This window comes from Gavia stellata, chromosome 21 (genome assembly GCF_030936135.1).
Source record: "Gavia stellata isolate bGavSte3 chromosome 21, bGavSte3.hap2, whole genome shotgun sequence".
NCBI classification, from domain to species: Eukaryota; Metazoa; Chordata; class Aves; order Gaviiformes; family Gaviidae; genus Gavia; species Gavia stellata.
Genome location: NC_082614.1, coordinates 2,643,366 through 2,664,487, shown reverse-complemented (window position 1 = coordinate 2,664,487; position 21,122 = coordinate 2,643,366). Strand labels below are relative to the sequence as shown.

The following is a 21,122-nucleotide window of genomic DNA, read 5'->3' as shown; positions in this document are numbered from 1 at the left end:
ACTCGGGAGATGGGAGAAGACTGAGAGCACCTTCTCAGATTCCCATTTTCTTCTAATCAGTTACCAACCAAAACCACAATAGTGGCCACAGAAAAGATGCTGAATGCATGTATTAAAATCCGTGAGAGGAATTACTGCTGAAGTGAAGCGAGGCAGTGCCTACGCGTGTTGGATTAAGGCGTGGATTAAAACACGCCAGAGCTCCCTTTAAGTTCCCCCAGAGCTGTTAGGAATGCTAAACCTTGGGAACAGTTTGCAGGCTGCAGCGAGTACCTTATTGCTGGTTAACACTGATTATCAGTTAGTTTTGTATACCACAGGAAAAAAATGATTTTTTTTTTTTGGTTCAGTAACTTTTTTTGCAAGAATTTTTTGTTTGTTTAGTTTATGGTTAAGTTTAAGAATCAGAATTGAATCCTGTTTCTATTTCTGTGACAGGATAACTATTGTTCAGATCTTTTTCTAACATGTGACGAAACCCACGACTCCCACTTGGAAATACACAGTGCAAATACTAGTTTATCTACACAACATCTACAAGACATGAGGGAGTCACGTCAAACCCAGTGCCAGGGTAGGATTATCACTCTCAATTTTCTGGTTTTAAAGGTCAATTCTGCAAGTCATTCTGCCTTGCGCACTACAGCCATGTCTCATTCCAAAACCACAGGTACTGACAGCACTGCCGTTTCATACCTTTTAACTCCCCGTGGCCTAGGCGGCCGAGCCGCCCGATTACCACTCTCCAAGGCAGTGATGTCATCTGTACAATACCAATGCACCATTCCCATAGCTTCTGCAGACCAATTTTACGTGCAGACAACTTGCTCCTCCTTGACCTGGAGGTTAAGGAAGGAAAAAAAAACAAGTAAGAAGAAGAAAAAGTAAGCGTCTGCTTTTAGTGCTATTATTGCAGTGACATGCGAGAGGTGTCAATATGCTGAGCAACATACCAGTTGTTCTTGAAGGTAAGATTCATAGGTAGCATTTGTAAAACAAGTGTTAACACAGTAACTTTTTTCCTCTGCAGTTTATAAGTTATAAAAGTGCCAACTGAAACGTTATCACTGTAACTTTATCACGATCACATCAGCAGGAAATATGATTAGAAGGGATGCGCAAGAAACTAATGAGAGTGAGGGATGACGACTAGATATGATGTAAAAAATAAAGGTTTCTACCTGTTCGGTAAATCAATATTAACTATGCAGGTTTCCAGCAGTTCACCGTGAAGGTCAGTGCAGGACGCCAGAAGCCAACGCTGATCGTGAGACAAACAATATCCAACGAAAAGCACGTTGTATTTCTGACTGGCCTCTCCAAATGTTTCTCCCAGCTCCGTCTGTTTGTCTTTGATGGGTGCCAATATGAAAGGAGGTGAGTATAGCTGGATTGGACTGGGCCTCTGCAATAAAGTCAACACAATCATCAGCAGATATATCAAAAAACTAGTTAATGCAAGAAACACACAGAGTGGCAGTGAGTACAGAAAAATACGAGTTTGAAAAGTAAATAAATTCAAGGCATTCCTAGTCAAGAGAGATAATGGGAAAAGGGTGGTTATAGTCAATTCATTTCTGCTAGTTAAAACTGATGCACTTCAAACCTTATCTGAAATTTTCTTTTCATGTACAGGGAAACTAAGGTATGAAAACAGTCTTTGGACAGAGTGATACCAATCTCTGAAACAGTCAGGAGTTTAAACCTGTTTTTCTATATATCCTTTTGCTAAAATTGATGGCATCTGCTCACCTCCGTCCATTGACATACACCTACAGAACAATGGACAGCATGATCTGATGTGAGGTACTGAGGACTTCAGCTCAGAAACGGCTCAGGTAGAGCTCAAACTTCATGTACGGTTTTCTATCTAGGCATTAGGTATAACGTACTTTCATGAATGTCAGGCATGATGTCAGAAATTCTTTAAGTCTTATAAGCTCACAGTTTAATTTCAGAAATGTTTCAAAACAGAACTGAACTAATTCATCAGATCTGCAGTACATGTGATAGTGCTTCTGTTTAAGAAACAAACTACCCCACACCCCTCAGAAAACCAACCTGTAAAAGGTTATAAGAAATCAAGGCCGTTCAACACCGTTTAACAATAAGCAGAAGCAAATTAGTATTGTAAATAATACATGTGCAGTCCTCCGGCAGAGTCTGACAGTAGTAAGTTATTAAATCTATCTTTTATTTTTTTGAAAAAGAAGTCATAAAACCACAGGAGGCTGAGACTGGAAGGGGCCTCTGATCATCTAGTCCAATCTTCTTGCTTAAATGGTCAATTAGAGCAGGTTGCCCGGGACTCTGCTTTTCTCCATCACTGGACATACTGAGATATTGGATGTCATCTCCAATGATGGAGATGTTCAGCCTGCCTGGGCAACCAGTTCCAGTGCTCAATCACCCCTACAGCAAAAAAGTTCTCTTGTGTTTTTTCGCTTAAATGGAATCTCTTGTATTCCAATTTGTGCCCACTGCCTCTTGTCCCGTCACTGGATACCACTGAGAAGAGCCTGGCTCCATCTTCTTTACTCCCTCCCGTCAGGTATTTAGACACATCTATCAGAGCCCTCCTGGCTAGACAACTGCAGCGCTCTCGGCCTTTCCTCAGTTGTCAGTTGCTCCTGCCCCTTCATCATCTCTGTGGCCCTTTGCTGGATTTGCTCCGCTAAGTCCGTGTCTCTCGTACTGAGGAGCCCAGAACCAGACACAGGATGTTCCAGGTGAGGCCTCACCAGTGCTGAGGAGACGAGAATAATCACCCCCCTTGCTCTGATGCCAGCACCCTTCCTAACGCAGCCCCGTCTGCTGTTGGCTTTCTTTGCTGCAAGGGCACATTACTGGCTCACATCCAACTTGGCCAACAGGACCTCCAGGTCTTCTGCAAAGCGGCTTTCCAGATGGTCGGCCCCAAACCCATCTTTGCATTGTAGCTCTTCTCTGAAGAAAAAACATGATGGGCCTGACCAGACATGCTCAATAATTTAGAAATGATCAGGGTATTTTCTTAATTTTTCCAGCAAAGTTTGGAAGTTTGCAGCGCAGACTGATAGCAAACGCATGTAAAATGCAAAAAGTAGTAGACATCTGATTCATTAAGTATGCTAAATGCAGGCTGCTCATGAAAACATTTGCCCCCTTTTTTGGTGTCTATCGTATCTTCAGGAAATTAAACATGAAATGCGAAGTGCAAGTTAATCAGCTTAGAGGAAAAGTAAGCTACGGTGTTTTCTTAGAGACATTAAGGGTATCGTATTTCTGCTTATGTCGCTTTCTAGAAGTATACCACCCTGGCAACAGTGCAGGAACATTAATTAAAGGGAGGGAGATGCTTGCAGGGGTCTTGCAAGTTTATTGCTCTTCCCCTTACACCTAAATAGCTTGAAGTATGACTGTTGTGACTTGCTGCAAAATCCATCCTGCTGAACAGATACCTTTTTGAGGGAAGCACGAGGAGAGAACGTGAAGAAGAGACGCCTGGGGTGATACTGCTTTTAGAAATTTTCAGTGAGAGCTTGTGGTTTTACGTGACTAATGAAATGTGCTGATAGGTTGATGATGATTTTGAAACTAGGTTTTTAAACCCTAACAAGCATGTCTTTAACCCAAGGTAAGTATTTAAGTGTTTAGTTGGTCCATTAAATCTAAATAAAACAGTCATCGTTATCTTTCAAAGAATGAAAAACATTTATGGAAAGTAGGATGGATTATTCTTCTTTTGAAATCCCTGGAATTCCAGAAACAGGGCTTGAATATTTACAGTTTAACAAACAGATGAAAGATAAGCCCACTGAAATAGGGGGATTTCTCCATTACCTCAGGGAATTAATATATTATCTGTAATTAGGCACAGGAACTTGTTTCATATATATGCATATAGATGTGTATATAAATAAAGGTTGGACATAAACACTTTCTAGTAGGAGTACTACAGACTAAAACTACAAAATGTCTCAGAATCCCAAGTAACAGCGTAGATTTTCTCTTCTTTCACACCGAACTTTAGCTTTTACTTTATGACTCAAAATCAAAAGCTTAAAATGTTTTGAAAGCAAGTAATCTGACATTTTTCTTACTCTTGTCTATTTAGTATTAGCTTACCTTTTCCCTTTATATTATCATTGTCTTCTATACCTTGAAAACATACTTCTAAAAGTATTTTCTTTACTCTTTTTTTTTTGCTACTTGAGAAAATTGGTTACAGTTTATTTAACAGGCTGTCATTTTTGTGACACCAATACTAACCTCAGGATTTTTGAGGGTCATCTCAATGCTGGCAGCTGGCCCAAAGCCTGTGAGAGACTTGATGTGAATCTGTGTGGGCAGTGGCCTCCTGCATTGGCAGTACACTGAAAATGCCAAAGACTTCAAGTGCTGAATGTAGAAAACCTGTTCATCCTTCATTGTCTGCAGCATGTACTGGCAAGGCACAATCTATATAATTCATATAAACAATAAAACGTGATTAAAAGTCTTCAAAGAGCTGTTCATTAATATCAAACCAGATTCACACATTCATTAGTCATTTAACAGCCACGACACTTTGTAAGTGGTATTCAATTATTTGCCTTACAGTATCTGTAGCTTCCCATCAGGGCTACTGCCCTTTTGCATGAATGGCTGCAACAGCCAGCGACTGTATTCCCTGGTACAAAACTGCTGTTTCCATTACAATGATTTATTTAAGCTTGCAAAATCTGTCAGAAAGCTAAGACTCCTACTGTCCAATATAACGGAAGAGTCTTCTTATAGGGCAACAATAACTGAATAGTGCTATAACATACAGCTCACTAGAAACTCTGAATGAATTTTGCTTTCTGTGATATAAGCATCACTGAATGAGAAACCCAGTCAACTGCACAAAAAGAACTGATGATTCTCCCCAGTCAAGACTTATTTTTCTGAAGTCTACTTTCTCATCCACACTGCAGTTTGGGAAGGGCACATGATTAATACAAGTAGTAACTACTAGCGGCTTTTAAAAGCAATACCTTAAAACTTGGGGGTAGTTTTAATTTTTGGGTTTTTTTTACTCCTCAGTCCAAAACCAAACACCCATATTCAAACACCTTTAATTTTTTTAAAACTCTTTTTCTGATCAACATCCTCATTTGCAGGTAGCTTTTACTATATTCTCGGTATTCTGAACTTTGTGTTTAGGCAGGTTTGGTTCCATAGTTTGTGGTTAGAATTAGTGTTTGTTTGCTGTTCATGTGGGAATCGGCCCTACGGTGTCGTTCTTAAAGAAGCCTGTAGAGAGCAGAATTAAGATTCTATTATAATGATTTACCTGGTTGTTTCTCCTTCTCAATTTAGTAAACAGTGGAAGCTCAAGTTCAGTTTTATTTGTTTCAGAAAGGAATGTGAAGCAAGACACTTAAATTTACATGTTCAACCAGCAAGAAACAGAGCTACAGTAGGATGTGCCTATGAGATTTGACTTTGGTGGTTAAGACCCATCTGGACAACAAGAACAGGAAGGAGAAATGGCACAACATTCCTTCAGAAGTAAACAAAGCATAACAAAAATAACATTTTCAGTTCAAATCCTTTTTAAAATCAGAATGAAATCCCTGTAAACTTTTTTTTTTGGTGTACTGTTGAGAAATATCATGTCCTACACGTGGCTGTGGAAACATCTTTTCAACAGTGAGATCTTTGGAGCAGAAACTGTCAATACAAAGTATTTATGTTGTATCTAACACTACGAGACCCAAGCAGTTTCTTTCAACAAATACTTTCAGTAGTCATAAAACTTAAGTATCACAAAACTTTTACTACTCGATGGTTCCTGCTGGAACCATTGGAACTTTGGTAGTGTAGTCTACTTACTAAATGCGACTGCGTTTTTTTAAAAGACAACTTTTTCATCCAAGAATGTCAGGAGCTGGGCTTTTCCATTCTATATACAAATTGTACTAAATCTGTAAACATTTGGGTTTGTTTTATTTTGAAATAACGGTATATTTGTGTATACTATGGTACAGCTGTGAGAATGTTGTGCTGGTAAGTATATCCTGTTACCCTTTACTTAGAGAAAATTGTCTACTATTTTGACTTAAACTGGCAAAATGCCACATATTTTGAGAAACAACCGTTAAGTGCCCAGAAAATAAAGAGTTGTCTTATACAGACTAAGATACAATTTCAGTATACAGCATACATGTTCTTGTATTTCAGACACTGCGATATCAGTGGCTATTTTATTTTTAGTACCTTCAGGTCTGAATCAATTAAATTGCCTGCAGTCTACCGCAATATGAAGTTGTGAATCTGATTTTCAGTTCGCCCCCAAGCCTCAAGTATTTTGGTGACAGTTTCCCCCATCATTTCAGGGAACGATGAGGTCAAGACTACCAAAAATGACAATTGTTTTCCATGCCCAATTTGAGACACTACGATAACTTCTAATTCTTTACCATTTAAATTAAAATACTTTTAAGCCAAGTTGAGCGTACATGAATAAGGTATACAGAAATCATTCACATGCTGCATCTTGCATGTGTCACACACGTACATGCATAGCTTGTAATCTCTGGCCTCCCGTTCTCCCCCCCATTTACTTAGACTGAGCCACTGTGAAAGAAGAGGCATGGCAAAATGCAGGCAGTCTGGGCAATAGGCCAAGCTCTGCTTCGGACTACACAAATTCAATTCTTAAGTAATTCCATAGTAAGTAACTATTATTATATGCCAAGTTACATGGTAAATTATTTTTAAGCAGCAGATAATAACAATACAATAGTTAAATTATGCATTAAATGTCTGGTTTCACATACTTCTTTCTTTTGGATTAAACAGTCTAAATCAAGAGAATATAAAAAGCAAACAACTCAACATGCAAAGTAATCAAAGGAGCAACTGGACATTTTTGGCAATGGCAACCCAAGTTGCAACTTAAATAATGAAATCCCTCTTCAGGAAGCATGTACATGTATGATTGCTAGAACCAGGCAACAGATTTGACGCAAGGATACTGTGGCTGCCTTAAATTAATTTCCTCATCAAAACAAAAGCAAGTGTTTTGTTAATATATAGCCTTGTACTGTGAACAAAATAATTTGTAAACATCACCTAAATTTTATATATATTATCTTCCATTTTGTATCTTTTAGTATAGCATACGTATCAAAAGTATGCTGTGCTAGAATGACTCTCCGGTGTGAAGATACAGAGGAAGGTAGAATTACCTGGAGAATGAAAGAATTCCTCATATTCTCAGGCAAGTTATCCAGCATTTCTGTGTAGCATCTCATCAAACTTAACAGCCAAAAGTTGGTTGAGGCAGATTCTTCATCTGCAGTGTAGGTAAAAGGATCCACCATGTAGATGACAACTGCTGGAGGATAGGCATTGCTGTCCGCAGACTCTGGTTCGGTGGGAATCCCTATTCTCTCCCTCTCTGTAACACTAGAGACGTACAGGTTGTTAAATTCAAAGGCAAGTTACAATTGCTGATTACTTTTTTTCTGTAAAGGTATGCAAGGCTGAAGCAGAGGAGGAGAAAGGGGAACACAAAGTGATTCTTATGTTCAGAAGCAAAACTAAAAAACATGACAACAGTGATTGAGGAGAGATGACTTTCATTCACAGCAGTTCTGAATCCAAAATACCTGTTATTAATTATGCATTAAAGATACTTACCATAAAGTCTAACATAATCTCATTTAATGCAATCAGAATAGATTATGTCTGAAGAACATGGAAAAGGTGACTAGTATTAGCTCTGTGAGTTTTCTTTCTATGTATGTGCATGCCTGGTTTTCGGTGCTGCTTAGGGTTTTCTTTTGGGAGAGGTGGAAGGGGGAGAGAAGGAATTGAGAACTGAGGAGAAGTGCCAAAGTAATACTCCTGGCGACTGAAGTCCTCTGTTCAGTTACAGAAAAGGTTCCACTGGTAATGGAAGGAGCAACTGAACGTTTTTTACTTGGTAAAACACTGCTCCATGCCTCAACCACGAATGGGAGGCTCAACATCTGTAAGTGATAAAAAGCAGCTCAGACTTACTTTGTCAGAAACCATGCTGCAGTTGATAAAATGGCATTTTGCATAGATCCAGTGAACAGATGTCTTAAGGCTAACCTGAACTGCAACAGGATGTGGGCTTTTCACTAAGACACAGGAACTCCACAACATATATCATGACTATTAGTAATATGCATTATTATGAGAGTAATGAAAAACATGTTCACTCAGGAAGTTACTTACATAAGATGTTAAAAAAACTTTTCCTAATTTTTATGTTTGATGGATGACTATTTATAATGAAGTCTTTACAAAAGTTGTGCTGCTAAAATTTATTTTAAAGTAACAGCAATATAATCCTGTTTCCTGGCCTCACAGTATACCTGCTTGCAAAACAGTACTTGCAAAGCAAGAAAATTAGGAAAAAAAACCCTGGATTGCATTTTGTACCTGTTAACATTACAGGCGTGATGGAGTTGCCCAGGTTAAGAGGCATTCAGTGCCGCATGAGATACCCTCAGTACCTGACACAGGTGAGAGCGAGCTAGCAGATATAGCGCAGAACCTATGAGACGCCTTTTGTTTTTCTTGTACTGCAAATGCAGGCCAGGTGGGGTATCCTACGGCACCTCAAACGGCACTACAACACCCATGTTCACGCAGCTGAATCTAGCTTTGTTTCTTGTAATGAAAAAGGGGAGGTTTGTTTTTTCCAACTCCCCTTTATCAGTAACTACTACGAACACATAAAAATGGGCCCTGCTCCATTAACAACTGGTCAGTAGTACTGCACATGCCAGAGGGTCCTCTCCTTTCAAGGATTTACGTAAGGTTTAAAGGTTATGAGTTGTATGAAAACAGGAGGACAGTGGATTTAATTAGGAGTACTTGGAGTCATTTGAGCACTTCAGTAACTTACCCCTCCTGTCCTTCTTGTTGCTGTTGCGGTAAGTTTTGACCTGATTCTGCTTCTCCTCCAGGACCTGTGCTTCCTTGTGAGCGGTCTGCTGTGTTTCCCCCAGTGCTGGTGTTTTGCGCTGAACCAATGTTCCCACTAAAACCTGGAGTAGAGGTAGTGGTCATCTGGTTAACGCTGGGTGTTGCAGAAGATGCTGACAGCTGTGGCACAGAGGATCCAGAAGATGAACTACCTCCTGCTGGAAGGCTAGCGGCCCCACCACTGGGCGTGGAGTTAAAAGAACTGCCGGTCGGTGGTGCCCCAGCAGCTGAGAGACATGCTGAATTTGAGGGTACAGGTCCAGTGTTCCCCGGTACTGTTTGTGTCTGGCTTGCTGGCGCTGGGGTTTGGTACTTCGGTGGCAGCAACAGGCTGCTGTCAAGCTGCAGAGTGGCTAAGTAAGGTGCTGAGATAGCATATAAAGAAGAAAGGAGATTAATGACAGTCTGTCAGGTCAAAGTGAACTGCATTAACCATAAAGTCATACAATATTTTCTGTCCTTCTAGAATACTCTAAGAGTACACAAATGCTAAGTGAATATAATCTCCATTATAAATATTTACTTTGGAATCCATTCTTCAGGATATCAATCAACTGCCTTTAAAAACAGGACTGACTTTGTGGAGCCTTGTGAATCAAAGTTGGTACTGACATGTCATTACCTCTGGCTAGATTGTGTTGTGATAACAGCTTTACAGAGTGCTCAGCTTTGCAATCTACTACAGGTTATCTTTCTCAGACTGAAAATCTAAAAGTCCTTTTTACCTGAGCTACAATAATGGCAAACTTTAATATAGTTATTCCTGCTCCTCAATATCAGAAAAAGAGATATCACTGTGATTTTTTTAAAGTAATAAATGAATTTAAAAAAAAGGTAAATGAACATCTATTATTTATTTACTCTCAGAGGTGGTAAATCGCCAGCAGGGGAAGCTTCCAACACTGCCCCTGCCAGATGCCTCAGGTATGAATCGAGCAGCCCAATTCCTCAACTGGCTGTGCACATGCTACATATTTCTGCATGTAAGCCTGGGGTATTTATGTTAACTAGTGTTGTAATAATTCCTCCCTCCCAGTTACATGGTAAATTAAAACTAAAAGCAGACTGAATGAGGCAACAGGGTCATTTGAAATAGATGAGTCCCAGCCTGTTCTGCCAAACTTTCCTCCAAGGATGGGGTGAGCATTCAGCAGTCTGAAAGACAATTCAGCAGCAGAACTGCCCAGCTAATTCTGATATGTTTGCTTAAACTTTTTACCAAAACCAGACCACCAGCCCTCAAAGTAAGCAGACGTAAGAGTTGTCACGCCTTTTTCCGAGCAAAGGGAGTAAGCACTTTTCAAGAAACCACTTAGATGTTCCTGGCTGTTTTTAAACAAAAAAATAGTTTACAACATTTACATGGCTGGTGTTCTGTGATCACTGCCTGTCTTACTGACCAGCACTGCCTCAGCAAACCTATTTCCAGTGACATTTTGGATGGGTCTGCATCTTGTGCTAAGATTCCACTTCTCAGGCATATACACAGTACATGTTATGTTGCCTCTGGATCCATTCTGGAATGGAAGAACCATGTCTCTCCCCAGATGAAGTCTAGGAGCAATGTTAGATGAGTCCAGGGACTGCTCAGCCAAGACCAGTCTTCTGATATTACCCCAGCAAACTTTATACCCTTCCATAGTCTCAGATTCTACACTCCTGCATGAAACAAGCACACCTGATATTATGTTATAAAAGAGCATATACGGCAGGTTGCCGTAACAACAAAAGACTAAACCTGTAAAATGTGTCACTGTCTCAGGATGGAAATAAGTCTACATAAGGTCCAGAGGAGACCATGCCTTCCCAGGGTAATGTGGTTCCAAGTATCCACACCCAGTAGGTTGAGGCCTCAGTCATCAAGGACAGTGTTAACGTTCTCTTTTTCACCTGTGTTACCTCATTCTTCCTTTTCAGAGTTTTAGTGAACTCGCCTTTTATATAAATAAATGTTATGCTTGAAGGCACCATGCACATCACTCTGTCACAGTGGTGTGATGATCCGTATCAGTAGCATATAAACCAGATCAATTTATACATTCACTGTTGTGCGGAATGTCTTTGAGACATACAAACATCTTATACCAAACTGACTTTTCTAAAAAGGTAAGAATTGGCTTTTGAATCTCTGACATGATCACCAGACTGATAAACAACAACAAAACTTTCTAAGAGTAGGCAAATGTAACATGGAAGTGATTAAGAAATTCAGATAAAGCCTCATAATAACTTTTTTATTTTTAAACAGATCATAATCCGTACCTTAAGAAAAAGCCCCCTGCTTCCACCTACTGCAAATAACCTCTAAAATACCGAGAGAAAACGAAACAGCCTTGCTAGCGCCATGGTAGACTTACCTAGGTGATGCCGGCAAACTTGCGCGTAAAGTTTGAGTCTGGAATGATTGTCGCACTCCTCAGTGCCCCAAGGCTGGTTAAACCATTCGCTCACGAGCTCATCCGTTAGCTTTTGTGCCACAGTCTTTCCCACCCGCATAATCCCATCACGTAACACTTTGCAGATTGGTTTGTGCTGGCCAAGTCTACACATCTGGTGAGGAAAGAAGAAATGCTTGTCACTAGATGCTAAGCACCCGAGTAAGTTACGCAGACTGGTTTGTAGCGTAAACCCTTTACTACCAGCACACATCTGGTGGCTTCTTAATAAATATAAAAACCAAAAGGCTACGTTTACCTGTTGCCTTGAGTTGCACTTACAGCAAAGCTAAGGTTACAAAGTAATCTTACATCTTCAGTAGTACGCACTATGCATGCTAAAAAAAGGAAATGGTTTTATCTCCAGCCTAGCAATTCCAAGAAAGCAACAGTTTCTTTAATCTACTCCTTGCTCTTTAGGTTTGGTTGGGCCTTAATGTGTTAGGTTGCAACTGTATTAATACTAGTGTTATATCCTCTGTAAAATAAAAGAATGTGTATTGGAAAGAGCAGCTGGCAACAAATACTCCAAAATGCACAGAGAATCGCATTATAACTCAATTAAATAGTGTTCTTGGACTCCGAAAGTGCAGAAAGTCCTCAAAATGAAAGATAGCCTTATTCAAATAACTGCTACTTTAAAAAACATGGATTTCTCCCAATGAGCATGCAGTAGAGCAGAAATAACACTTAAGAAGAAATAATTCAGTGTGGTTCCTCTTTCCAACCTCGTATACAGCACTCAAGTCCCTGAAGAAAGTTTTGGCTCCATCGAGCAAGGCCTCATTTTCTGGACACACCACGATATAGGCGACATCCCGATGGCCCCCATATGGGTCTAGCAACAGCCTCTCCCAGAATGGCAAGGAGAACGGAGAGATTGTCAGGAAGTCCTTGTCATAACCCACTAGTAAAGTTGGGATCGGAAGAGGCTCAGGAGATTCCTCAGAGCCTTCAAAGAGAAAAAAAAGAAAGAAAAAATGTTAAAATCACTTGTTTCACTGCAGTGGGTTCTCTGACGTAGCAGGAAGCGGGTTGTTCTACAGGAATATTGGAGATCACTACGCCCTTGCCATGCTGAGCTTCCTAGAAGATTGACCACAGTGTGGAAACATACACCGAGGTTGTATCATGCCTTGTAAACCATGTTCTCCCACAGTCTTTTTCCTTGGGAAAAAATATTTAATAAAGGAGAAGAAAGATTTATATTGTACTTAAGAAATGTCATAAAATCAAAATTCAGTCAGTCAAAGTAGAGGGAGCCGATCCAAGCACCATTTAAACTTTCCTAGAAAGTTGCAATAAACCATCTTTCAATATACTGTAAATACGCGTATTGCCCTTCCTGAGGCTTAATCTCGTGGTTTTACTTTGTCATAACCATAACCACATCTCACGAGTTCCTATTCAATCAAAAGTAATAACATGAATACATAAAATCTGATTTTACAGTTCTTCATCTACCTCCACCTGGTTGTGCAAAATTACTAAGTAAAATGGTTAGAGCAAACTTATTCCCAGGTATACAGTAATACACAAAGTTATCATAATTCTAAAAATTGCCTCCTGCTCCTCTCCGTCCGAAGTGCTCCAGAGCACTTGCTGTCACAGCTGAGAGGATTTCCATCCAGTTTAACATGGTATCTCCCAGACACTTGTGCTCAGCTCATTAGAAGAAATAGTGCTGAAAATTTCAAGCTAAAAATATACCCAGTAGTTTCTGCGGAATATAATCCAACCTTATTAAAAAGTCAACATTCAGTAAAAATTACTGAATCTATATCAAAGGCTCTGCTACTTACCATATGGTAATTTTGGTTTTAGTCTCTGGTAACAATTGGGAAATCCTAACTCTTAAAGTTACGAATGCTGGCAAGATTACTAGATTAGAAGTACTCCTCGTGAAGCACAATGGCTTTAGACAGGAACTGTAGGTAGTTACCACAAGTTGTCCTAGCCCCAAAGGAAAGCCGCAATATATCAAATACCAACAGAGAGAGAATAAATGGAACCGTAGGCAAAAAACTAAGCAAGACTGCATCGGTTAAGACTGAAATAAATTGCAGGAGAGAAATAAGTATTTAAATGTTAGTCATTATTTTGCAAATGTGCACATACAAAATCTATTTTGTAATTTGTATTTTCCAGAAGTGTCACCTATGACCAGGAGATACTTAAACTGAAACTTATTAAGACTGGGGGAAACCTTAGAACAAGCGAACCTCTTTGTGGGGAAAGCATACCCACTTTTTGTCTGTTTGTATAGCTCAGAAAGCCCCTCTTCCCCATTATGATGTGGTACAATTTAACAGCTTCCTCTCTTCATGCTATTTATATATCAGCTAGTTTCAGTACAAGCCAAAATACAGATTCAGACAGGGAGTGTGATCCTCTCCCAGCATTTCTGCACTCTGTAAATACTCATCAGTCTGGAAGGGTAAAACCTCCACTACGGAATTCAAGCACGTGCTTCAAATGCCTACTAAGGCATTTGGAGAAAAAAAAAAAAAGTAGCTACCTGAAGAGCTCAAAAAAAAAGCGCTATCTATAAGCGCCCATTTGTTCTAACGTATTTCCAGAAGAAAGTGCACATTTCTAGAAAACTATGCTCTCATTTTAACTGTTGGCATATAACACAATGTGTGTACCATAGGTTCCCCGTCCTGCCATCTTATGGAATTGCTGCCAGGTGAGTGGTCCCTGCACGTGCTGGATGTTCTCCCAGGTCCTTCCCGTTCGCTTCTTCTGGATAGCGTCCTGGAGAAAGGGCTGCAGTGACAGCAGCATGCGCACCACATCCTGGGAGGAGAGCATGCTGATATCCAATACTGCAAATGACAAAGGAGCATCAATCATTTTCAGTCAGGAACAGGAAGAATTATTCTGAGGTGGCAACAGTTTTTGGGTTATTTTTCGTGCGCATTGCTCTTCACGATGCCCGTTACATTTCTACAACTCTAATTAGCGTAATGGCATTTATGTGGTACTTTATGAAAACATTACTGAAATAAAGCTGTCAGCATAGTCCTTTTCGCATACCTTTCAACGCTACTGTTGTCCAGGCGTCAGAGCAGTTTCAGCATATAAACAGGTAATACTTGATGAAAAATTTTTTTTTTTTTCAGTGACACTTTCATACAGAGCAGGTCTTTTCTGCTGACTGTTTAAACCCTTCTCCAAAAAAAACGGGCCATAATTCTGCCCTCCCCTCAATATCTGAATTTGTTTTGCATCTCTGCCTCAGATTTGTGAACTTCCACAGATTCTTACACAATTTATACCCCAAAGTCTAAGGACAACTGGATTATTGGTGCTTTATATGTCATTTATAAAGCTTTCAGGAATCTACTTTGGTTTCTAGAATATTTTTATGCATATCATTTCCCACACAGAGATTAAGTGGCGCACGATAGGCAAGTTTCAAACAAATTTACAGAGGTCACAAAAAAATTCAACAACAACAAAAAAATCTGTTCTGACCCATACCATTGCTGTGAGGCCATGAATGTACAGTGGCACTTCTGACTAGGGCTTCATCCACTTTTCCGCCAGTGGGGTTGTCCACGTATTGCCTGCCTTGCTCCAGGGCGTTGAAGCATTCTATCCAGGAGTCGTTACTGTCTGCCTGCAGTCTGTCATAACTCCAGTTCGTACAGGGGAGCGTCTGACGATTATTGGAGGACATATAATCCAAGCAGGTCAGAGATGTGAAAGGCTGCGTGTGCTGATTCTGGAGGAGGAGGAGGAGGCTCATTGGAGGTTCCTGGGTCCTTCTAGCTCCCTCTCCCATCTGAGAGATCAAGTTGCTTTGACATATCATCAGTCGTCTTTCTGCAGCTTGGCCAATGTCTGAGGTCTTGCCAAAAATATCCAGTTCATCCTCAATGAAGAGCCCAGAGTTGTAACCTAATTTGCGGTTCATAATAGCGCTAAAGCCACAGGTGCAACGGTACTGATCCTCATTAGATGAATCTGGGATGTATAATCCAACATCCGCACCTTTAATATTCATATTACAGGCGCATATGCAACAGCTATCAAAGTTACGGTCTTTGAAGATGTTCAACACGGAGTCTGAAAGAATTAAGGTGACGTACAGGCTGTGGGCTTCTGGGATTGGCTGGACAGTGGCTGGCTCCACAGAATTAAGTGGTCGTGTTGTAGAAGGGGTAGAAGCAGGTGAACCTTGATCTGTGCTGTCATATTTTACAGATCCTTGACCGCTCGCAGTACCCCCACCTCTAGGAGTCCTTGGGGTCCTGGGAGTGCGTGGGGTAGGGACAGAGAAGCGGGGAGTTGCTGGTGACGGCAGAACTCCTGCTCCGCTGTTGCTGGCTGGCGCAGCACTATTTAGCGTCACTGGTGTGTTCATCTGAGGAGTGTTCATCTGAAGATAGTCCTGGTCGGCCAAACTCCCAACACTAGGCACATTGCTACAAGAAATACGTGAAAAAACAGTCAAATGCCATCACAAACTGTTTGGTTGTGAAGACTGATTTTGTCAAAACTTATTTTTAAATACAAGGAAATGGTGAAAACTGAAAGGATTCATTGTAATCGCAGTAAAGAACAAACACCTTCAGACCTTCTGCTCATAACCTTTTACTCGTGTCTCTCGACTAAAATTGTAATTCTCATCATGAACACTGTTGTTTCTTATCAGTATAATAAAAAGGCATCATTTCAGGCACTTAGCCCTCTTAAAGATTATCCCCATGGCCTAAAACCGAAATGCTTGAGAAGAACCTCTAGATAAATTATCAAGTTAAGATTTTAGGATATTTGTAACTCTTTTAGGGAAAAGAGAAAGAATTGTAGTTGTTGTTTTAAACACAATTATCTGTAAAGAGATATAAATTAGTGGGAATGAAGAAAATATTTCAGGGTCATAGAAATTTTACTTTCTTTTAGAAATTATCACTTTAAATAGCTGTCAGAAGTCATGCATGTCGCACTTGTATACGAGATTGCCTCATGGTGGTATGCAGCTGATAACAGTATTTCAGATACTATCACTGCAAACACTCATTTAGGATTACACAGTCTGCAGCACAGTATGACACATTCCATTACAAACTCTAAGTACAGTAAAGCTAAGAATCGTATTTTTCGGTCATCTCCTGTCACGACTGGCTTTTATTACTCTGTTTTTGTCATTTTCTGCCAAATTCAAGTGACCAAAGAACAGTTTGTGCATTGCCATGAGATCCGTCTTCTTTTTGGAATGACTCATATCAAGAAACAGGTAATATGGGGCCATTCAAAAGAGTGAGATCTTTACTTAACTCTTCTCTTTCCAAGTCGCTAATAAGCTGCTCGGTTTTCTCGAAATGCGTTCATTACATAGTACGGCAAGGAAAAAGTGTAAGAACTCAATGAGTCTCTTCATAAAGGAGGGGAAACAGGCTTTTTCCATGTTTGTCTGTTCTTACTGTGTATTTTGTGTGTTATTTAAAAGGAGCGCTATTTTAATGCTCACATATCATTAGAGGCTTGAAAAGGAAAATAGTGAAGACCTTATTCCTTAGAATCATTTTATTACCTTGAACTGATGTATGTCCCACTCAAAGCAAGAGAGGAAAAAAAAAAATGAACAAAGGTTTGAAGGAGTTCTAAATCTGAAGCATACGGAGTGCCTCAGACTAATAAGAAAAGGTGACCTAGAAACCTTGATTGGCAATCACCACTCTGTCGGAAGCCTGCAGTAATAATCTTCACTCTAATTGGATTATGTTGAAAATGAAAGGGTTTTTTTTCCCCAACAAATACCTGAAATTAATAAGCAGCTCAGGCCTGGTGAATCAGTTACTCTTATGAAAAAAACCTGAGAATTAAATTGCTCCCTAGGCACTATCAAGGGTTTACAATTTCTTTTTTGCAATTCTTTTGAGAACACTGAAGGATCCTCTGGAGCTGGAAAAGGACTGATTTAAAGGCTTTACAGACTGATTTAAAGATACAGGCTACTTCCTCTAGAAATGAATGCAGTGCAGCAGGAGACCTTTGTACCTATTATGCCTTTTAAGAGGTTTTATGATTTTAATGGTGCAAATTCTTGATAGCTTTCAAAATCTCCAGCAATGAATTTCTTCCATAAACATTGCTAATTTCTGAGAACTGAGTAAGGAATACAAGCTTTTAAATTTAATAGCAGTCTTTGCTTATAGGTCACAGCACTCTCACAGTGAAGAGAGACTTGGCATCTTTTCTTTTAGTACTTAGAAAGGGGAGGATAGTCTACATCTGATCAGCATCTGTCTGATTAGCAGCTCCGTATGTGACCCGTTCAGGTTAAATCACAAGAACTCAGAAGAGCTAACATAAGAACATGGAGAAGAGAGCTGTCACAGGCCTACTCAAAATTTTAAGAGCCCTCAGAAGGCAAACTGGTATCATCACGACCCGGTATCCCCAGCCTGAAGCTCAAACTGAATACATGAGTACAAACAAGAGGGGAGCCTCACTGTAGGCTAGAGAACTGGACACTGAAATGGGAGGACAGAGACGTGAGAGGTTAAATGCATTAATTTTATCCCCTAACACTTCTCTTCTGGTTTATGTTGAATTATAATGTCTTCCTGTATCAGAAATTGCAATTAATTCAAGCACCACATGTACCTGTTCTTCTAAAAGTACTAAGAGTGTAGTGGACACATACTGTAACAACACCAGTTTCCAAAAGCTGGTTTTAATTCCAACGTTCCTACTATCAGAACTTGTTTGATCTGAGACAATGACAAATTTAAAAGGTTTAAAAGACATTTGCAGGATATTTTATGGTTCTGGTGTGTAGCAAAGCACTGTTAGTGTATGCAAAAACTTTAATTAACAAGCCATTTTAGGTATGGGCATGACAAACTAATTTCCTACAAGACTGTACTTACTTGTAGCCATCTCTAATGAAAGTGGCTGCAGGCGGCAAAGGAAGTTGTTCAATTTTAGGAGGAACAGCCCAAGAAGGCCTGAAAATGCAGGCGTCTGGTATCTTCAGAGGTAGGAGGCACTGACTTGGCAGTATCTTCAGTGGAGCAAATACGGAGGAGCCCACAAAAGGTTGAAATGATGGAACTTTGTGCACGTACGAAAAATCCTGCAACATCCAAGTAACGTTGTTTACAACAATATGGTAAGGTTGCTCTTTACATTTAGTTATTTCTTTTTAATTAAAACCTATTGTACTGTTTGAACCTTCTACAACTGCATTTTTTCCAGAATTAAGTATATTTATTCATTCTACAAAACATTCAAGAGCAGTTCCTTCAAGGAAACTCAGCTGAGGCTCCTTGTTACACTGAGATGCTATACAACTTTAATGTCAGTAGATTTCACAATTAGATTAGACTCATTTCAGACAAGCTATGTCTGAAAAATGAGTAGTGTACTATGAAATTTTCATACTACCTAACTTTAAGCAGCTAATTTAGGCACTGAAAAGATTGAGCTTTGCAAGAGTTTTCTAGTGACAATGGAGAGAGAGGCAGAGTCACAGCGTGAAAAAACCTTAGGTGCCTTAAGTCAGCCTCTCTGAATAACCCCCACGGAGGGGATTAATATAATCCAAGTAGTATCTGTGGACACTTTACATGTTCCAAATATTAGATATAAATATAATGTTAAATGTAAATATATAAACAATCTAGTAAACATAATATTAAATATAAATATAAATGAAGTCCAGTCAAACTCGACTTTCATGGACTGTCATGTATGTTTGCGGAGAATGATGACAAGAACTTCAGCCAGAGTTTCTAGAGCTATTCCAAGTTTCCTTCAGAAGAAAAGAGCTAGTCCTTTTGAGGCACTACTGCAAAGTAAAAATCATTATTAAATAGTAACAGTAGTCTCTCTCAGAATTTCAGTATTTAACAACTCATTAGATCTTTGCATTTTTCCCGTGCACCTTGTAAAGCATTGAGAGATGAGAAATGTGTGGATTACTATCTTCAGCTGCTGAATACTCAGCACAAGAAATCTACTTACATGTTCCCAAAATGATTAGCAATGGGTTTACGTGCTTGTTTCCCCCACTGGTGTATATGAGCAGGTGTGACACACTTAAAAGCAAGTAAACTGTGCTGTTGGAAATGTTATAAGGCAGAATTAAAATATGTATTTTAATACTCCTAAAATGGTTGTGAGGGAGATTAAAATATCTTCAGTATCAATGACTCCCTAAAATCTGTTCCCACTCAAAAACTTGGAGCTCAACGAATTCCAATATAGATTTTCTTTCCAGGCCCAAATTATGCTAGTCTTAAGCAAATAGTTTACTGCACAAACAGAGGAAAAACAGCAGCAAGGTCCATGGCAAGGCAAAGTCTTACAAACCTTATAAAAAACTTATTTCAAACTTCTATAATGGTATAAAAATTGGCAGATACACAAACTATACAAGGCAAATGGACAGCTGTGCTTCAGTAAAGCCACTAAGAAGATGCCTTTTCTCATCATGCCTTCAAGTTCTGAAGTTCGGATAGAAGGAAGAAATGTTCTTGCAATAACAAAGCAGACTTGCTATAGATGCCTAGCTTTCTCGGTGGTCAACCGTCTTCACGAGGGGGACACTGATCACTAACTCCCTTACACTTTTGCAAAGTCTCTCTTTCTCAGCAGAGTTGTCTGTAAAACTCTCTACCAGCTCAGCCCCTTCACAGGTGTCGGCTTAACGTGCAGCCCTGTGAGCTCGTAACTCCCGGCTCTGACTAGACACGCTTTATCATAACATGGAGACGTAATCCCCGAATTCAACGAGCTGTCTTACTTCCTCCCAGGGACAGGGACTTTCTCCTCTCCCAGGGACAAAACTGAAGGCTCTTATGGAGTAAATCACCCTGTGGTTTGCCTGTGCTTTACTTTCAGTCTGCCTAAGGTATACTATTACTGCCATGCAGGAAAATTTACTAATTCATAGCTGACTAAATCACTTATACTAAGATAAATTTATATATCAGTATTCTCATATTGATATATAGCCACTTCTTGTCCATGCAACTGCAAGTGCTGTATCTTTCAGCATATAGCTCTCTCAGCAATGCAGATGCGTCAAAATAAGCCTTCAGTTAATTCCAACATTCACAGGAGCACAAAATGAGAGGGAAGGAGGTGGTGTTGGGGAAAGAAATGGCTGCTGAAATAAAGGAACAGGCTGTGGCAGGTTAGGGACAGGGCGGGCCTGAAGGAGAAGCATTAGGCTATAAAATCAAGGGTTGGGGACTACCAGGAAGACAGGGTTATAGAGTGTATCTCCCTTTTTATTGTGCGTACACAAATGAGCTTCTGCAGAACAAGGTGATGTGTGTTTCTACAAGGAAATGTGCATTTTTAAATAAATAAATAAAAAAAAAAAAACCAAAAAAACCCTCAGGCTATGTGCATGGACATATGATAACGATAACTTCTGACAAAAGTGACAAAAATTGGCCCAAAAAGTTAAGTAATGCAGAATACACACAAGCAGGCAGAATGATTTTATCCTACCTCTTAACCTGTGCTAAAGATGGAACAATGAAATACAAATCAATGTACACTAGGTGCTCATGTTAAGTCCTTTTATGTGATGCTATGGAAAAATGGATACATCTTGATATGTAAAGTCGGGGAGGTGAGTACTAGTACCCAGCAGCAGAGTCCCCATTTAAAAATAGTTCTTTAGTCAGATACACTATAGGACTCAATATAGGAGTAACTATGTGACATTACCTGACCTGTGTTATACAG

At 39.7% G+C, this 21,122-nt stretch overlaps 1 protein-coding gene across 1 annotated transcript in view; it reads right to left on the bottom strand.

Moving 5' to 3' along the window:
* Positions 1-21,122, bottom strand: part of MED13L (mediator complex subunit 13L) — a 200,567-nt gene that overhangs the window by 12,749 nt on the left and 166,696 nt on the right. The window contains exons 16-25 of the mRNA XM_059827587.1: positions 18,290-18,495; positions 14,892-15,838; positions 14,054-14,233; positions 12,134-12,357; positions 11,328-11,520; positions 8,891-9,335; positions 7,197-7,416; positions 4,252-4,440; positions 1,182-1,405; positions 697-839 (exon numbers count right to left, since the gene is read on the bottom strand). Coding sequence (XP_059683570.1) covers positions 697-839; positions 1,182-1,405; positions 4,252-4,440; positions 7,197-7,416; positions 8,891-9,335; positions 11,328-11,520; positions 12,134-12,357; positions 14,054-14,233; positions 14,892-15,838; positions 18,290-18,495 — 2,971 coding nt within the window. The remainder of the gene's footprint in view (positions 1-696; positions 840-1,181; positions 1,406-4,251; positions 4,441-7,196; positions 7,417-8,890; positions 9,336-11,327; positions 11,521-12,133; positions 12,358-14,053; positions 14,234-14,891; positions 15,839-18,289; positions 18,496-21,122) is intronic.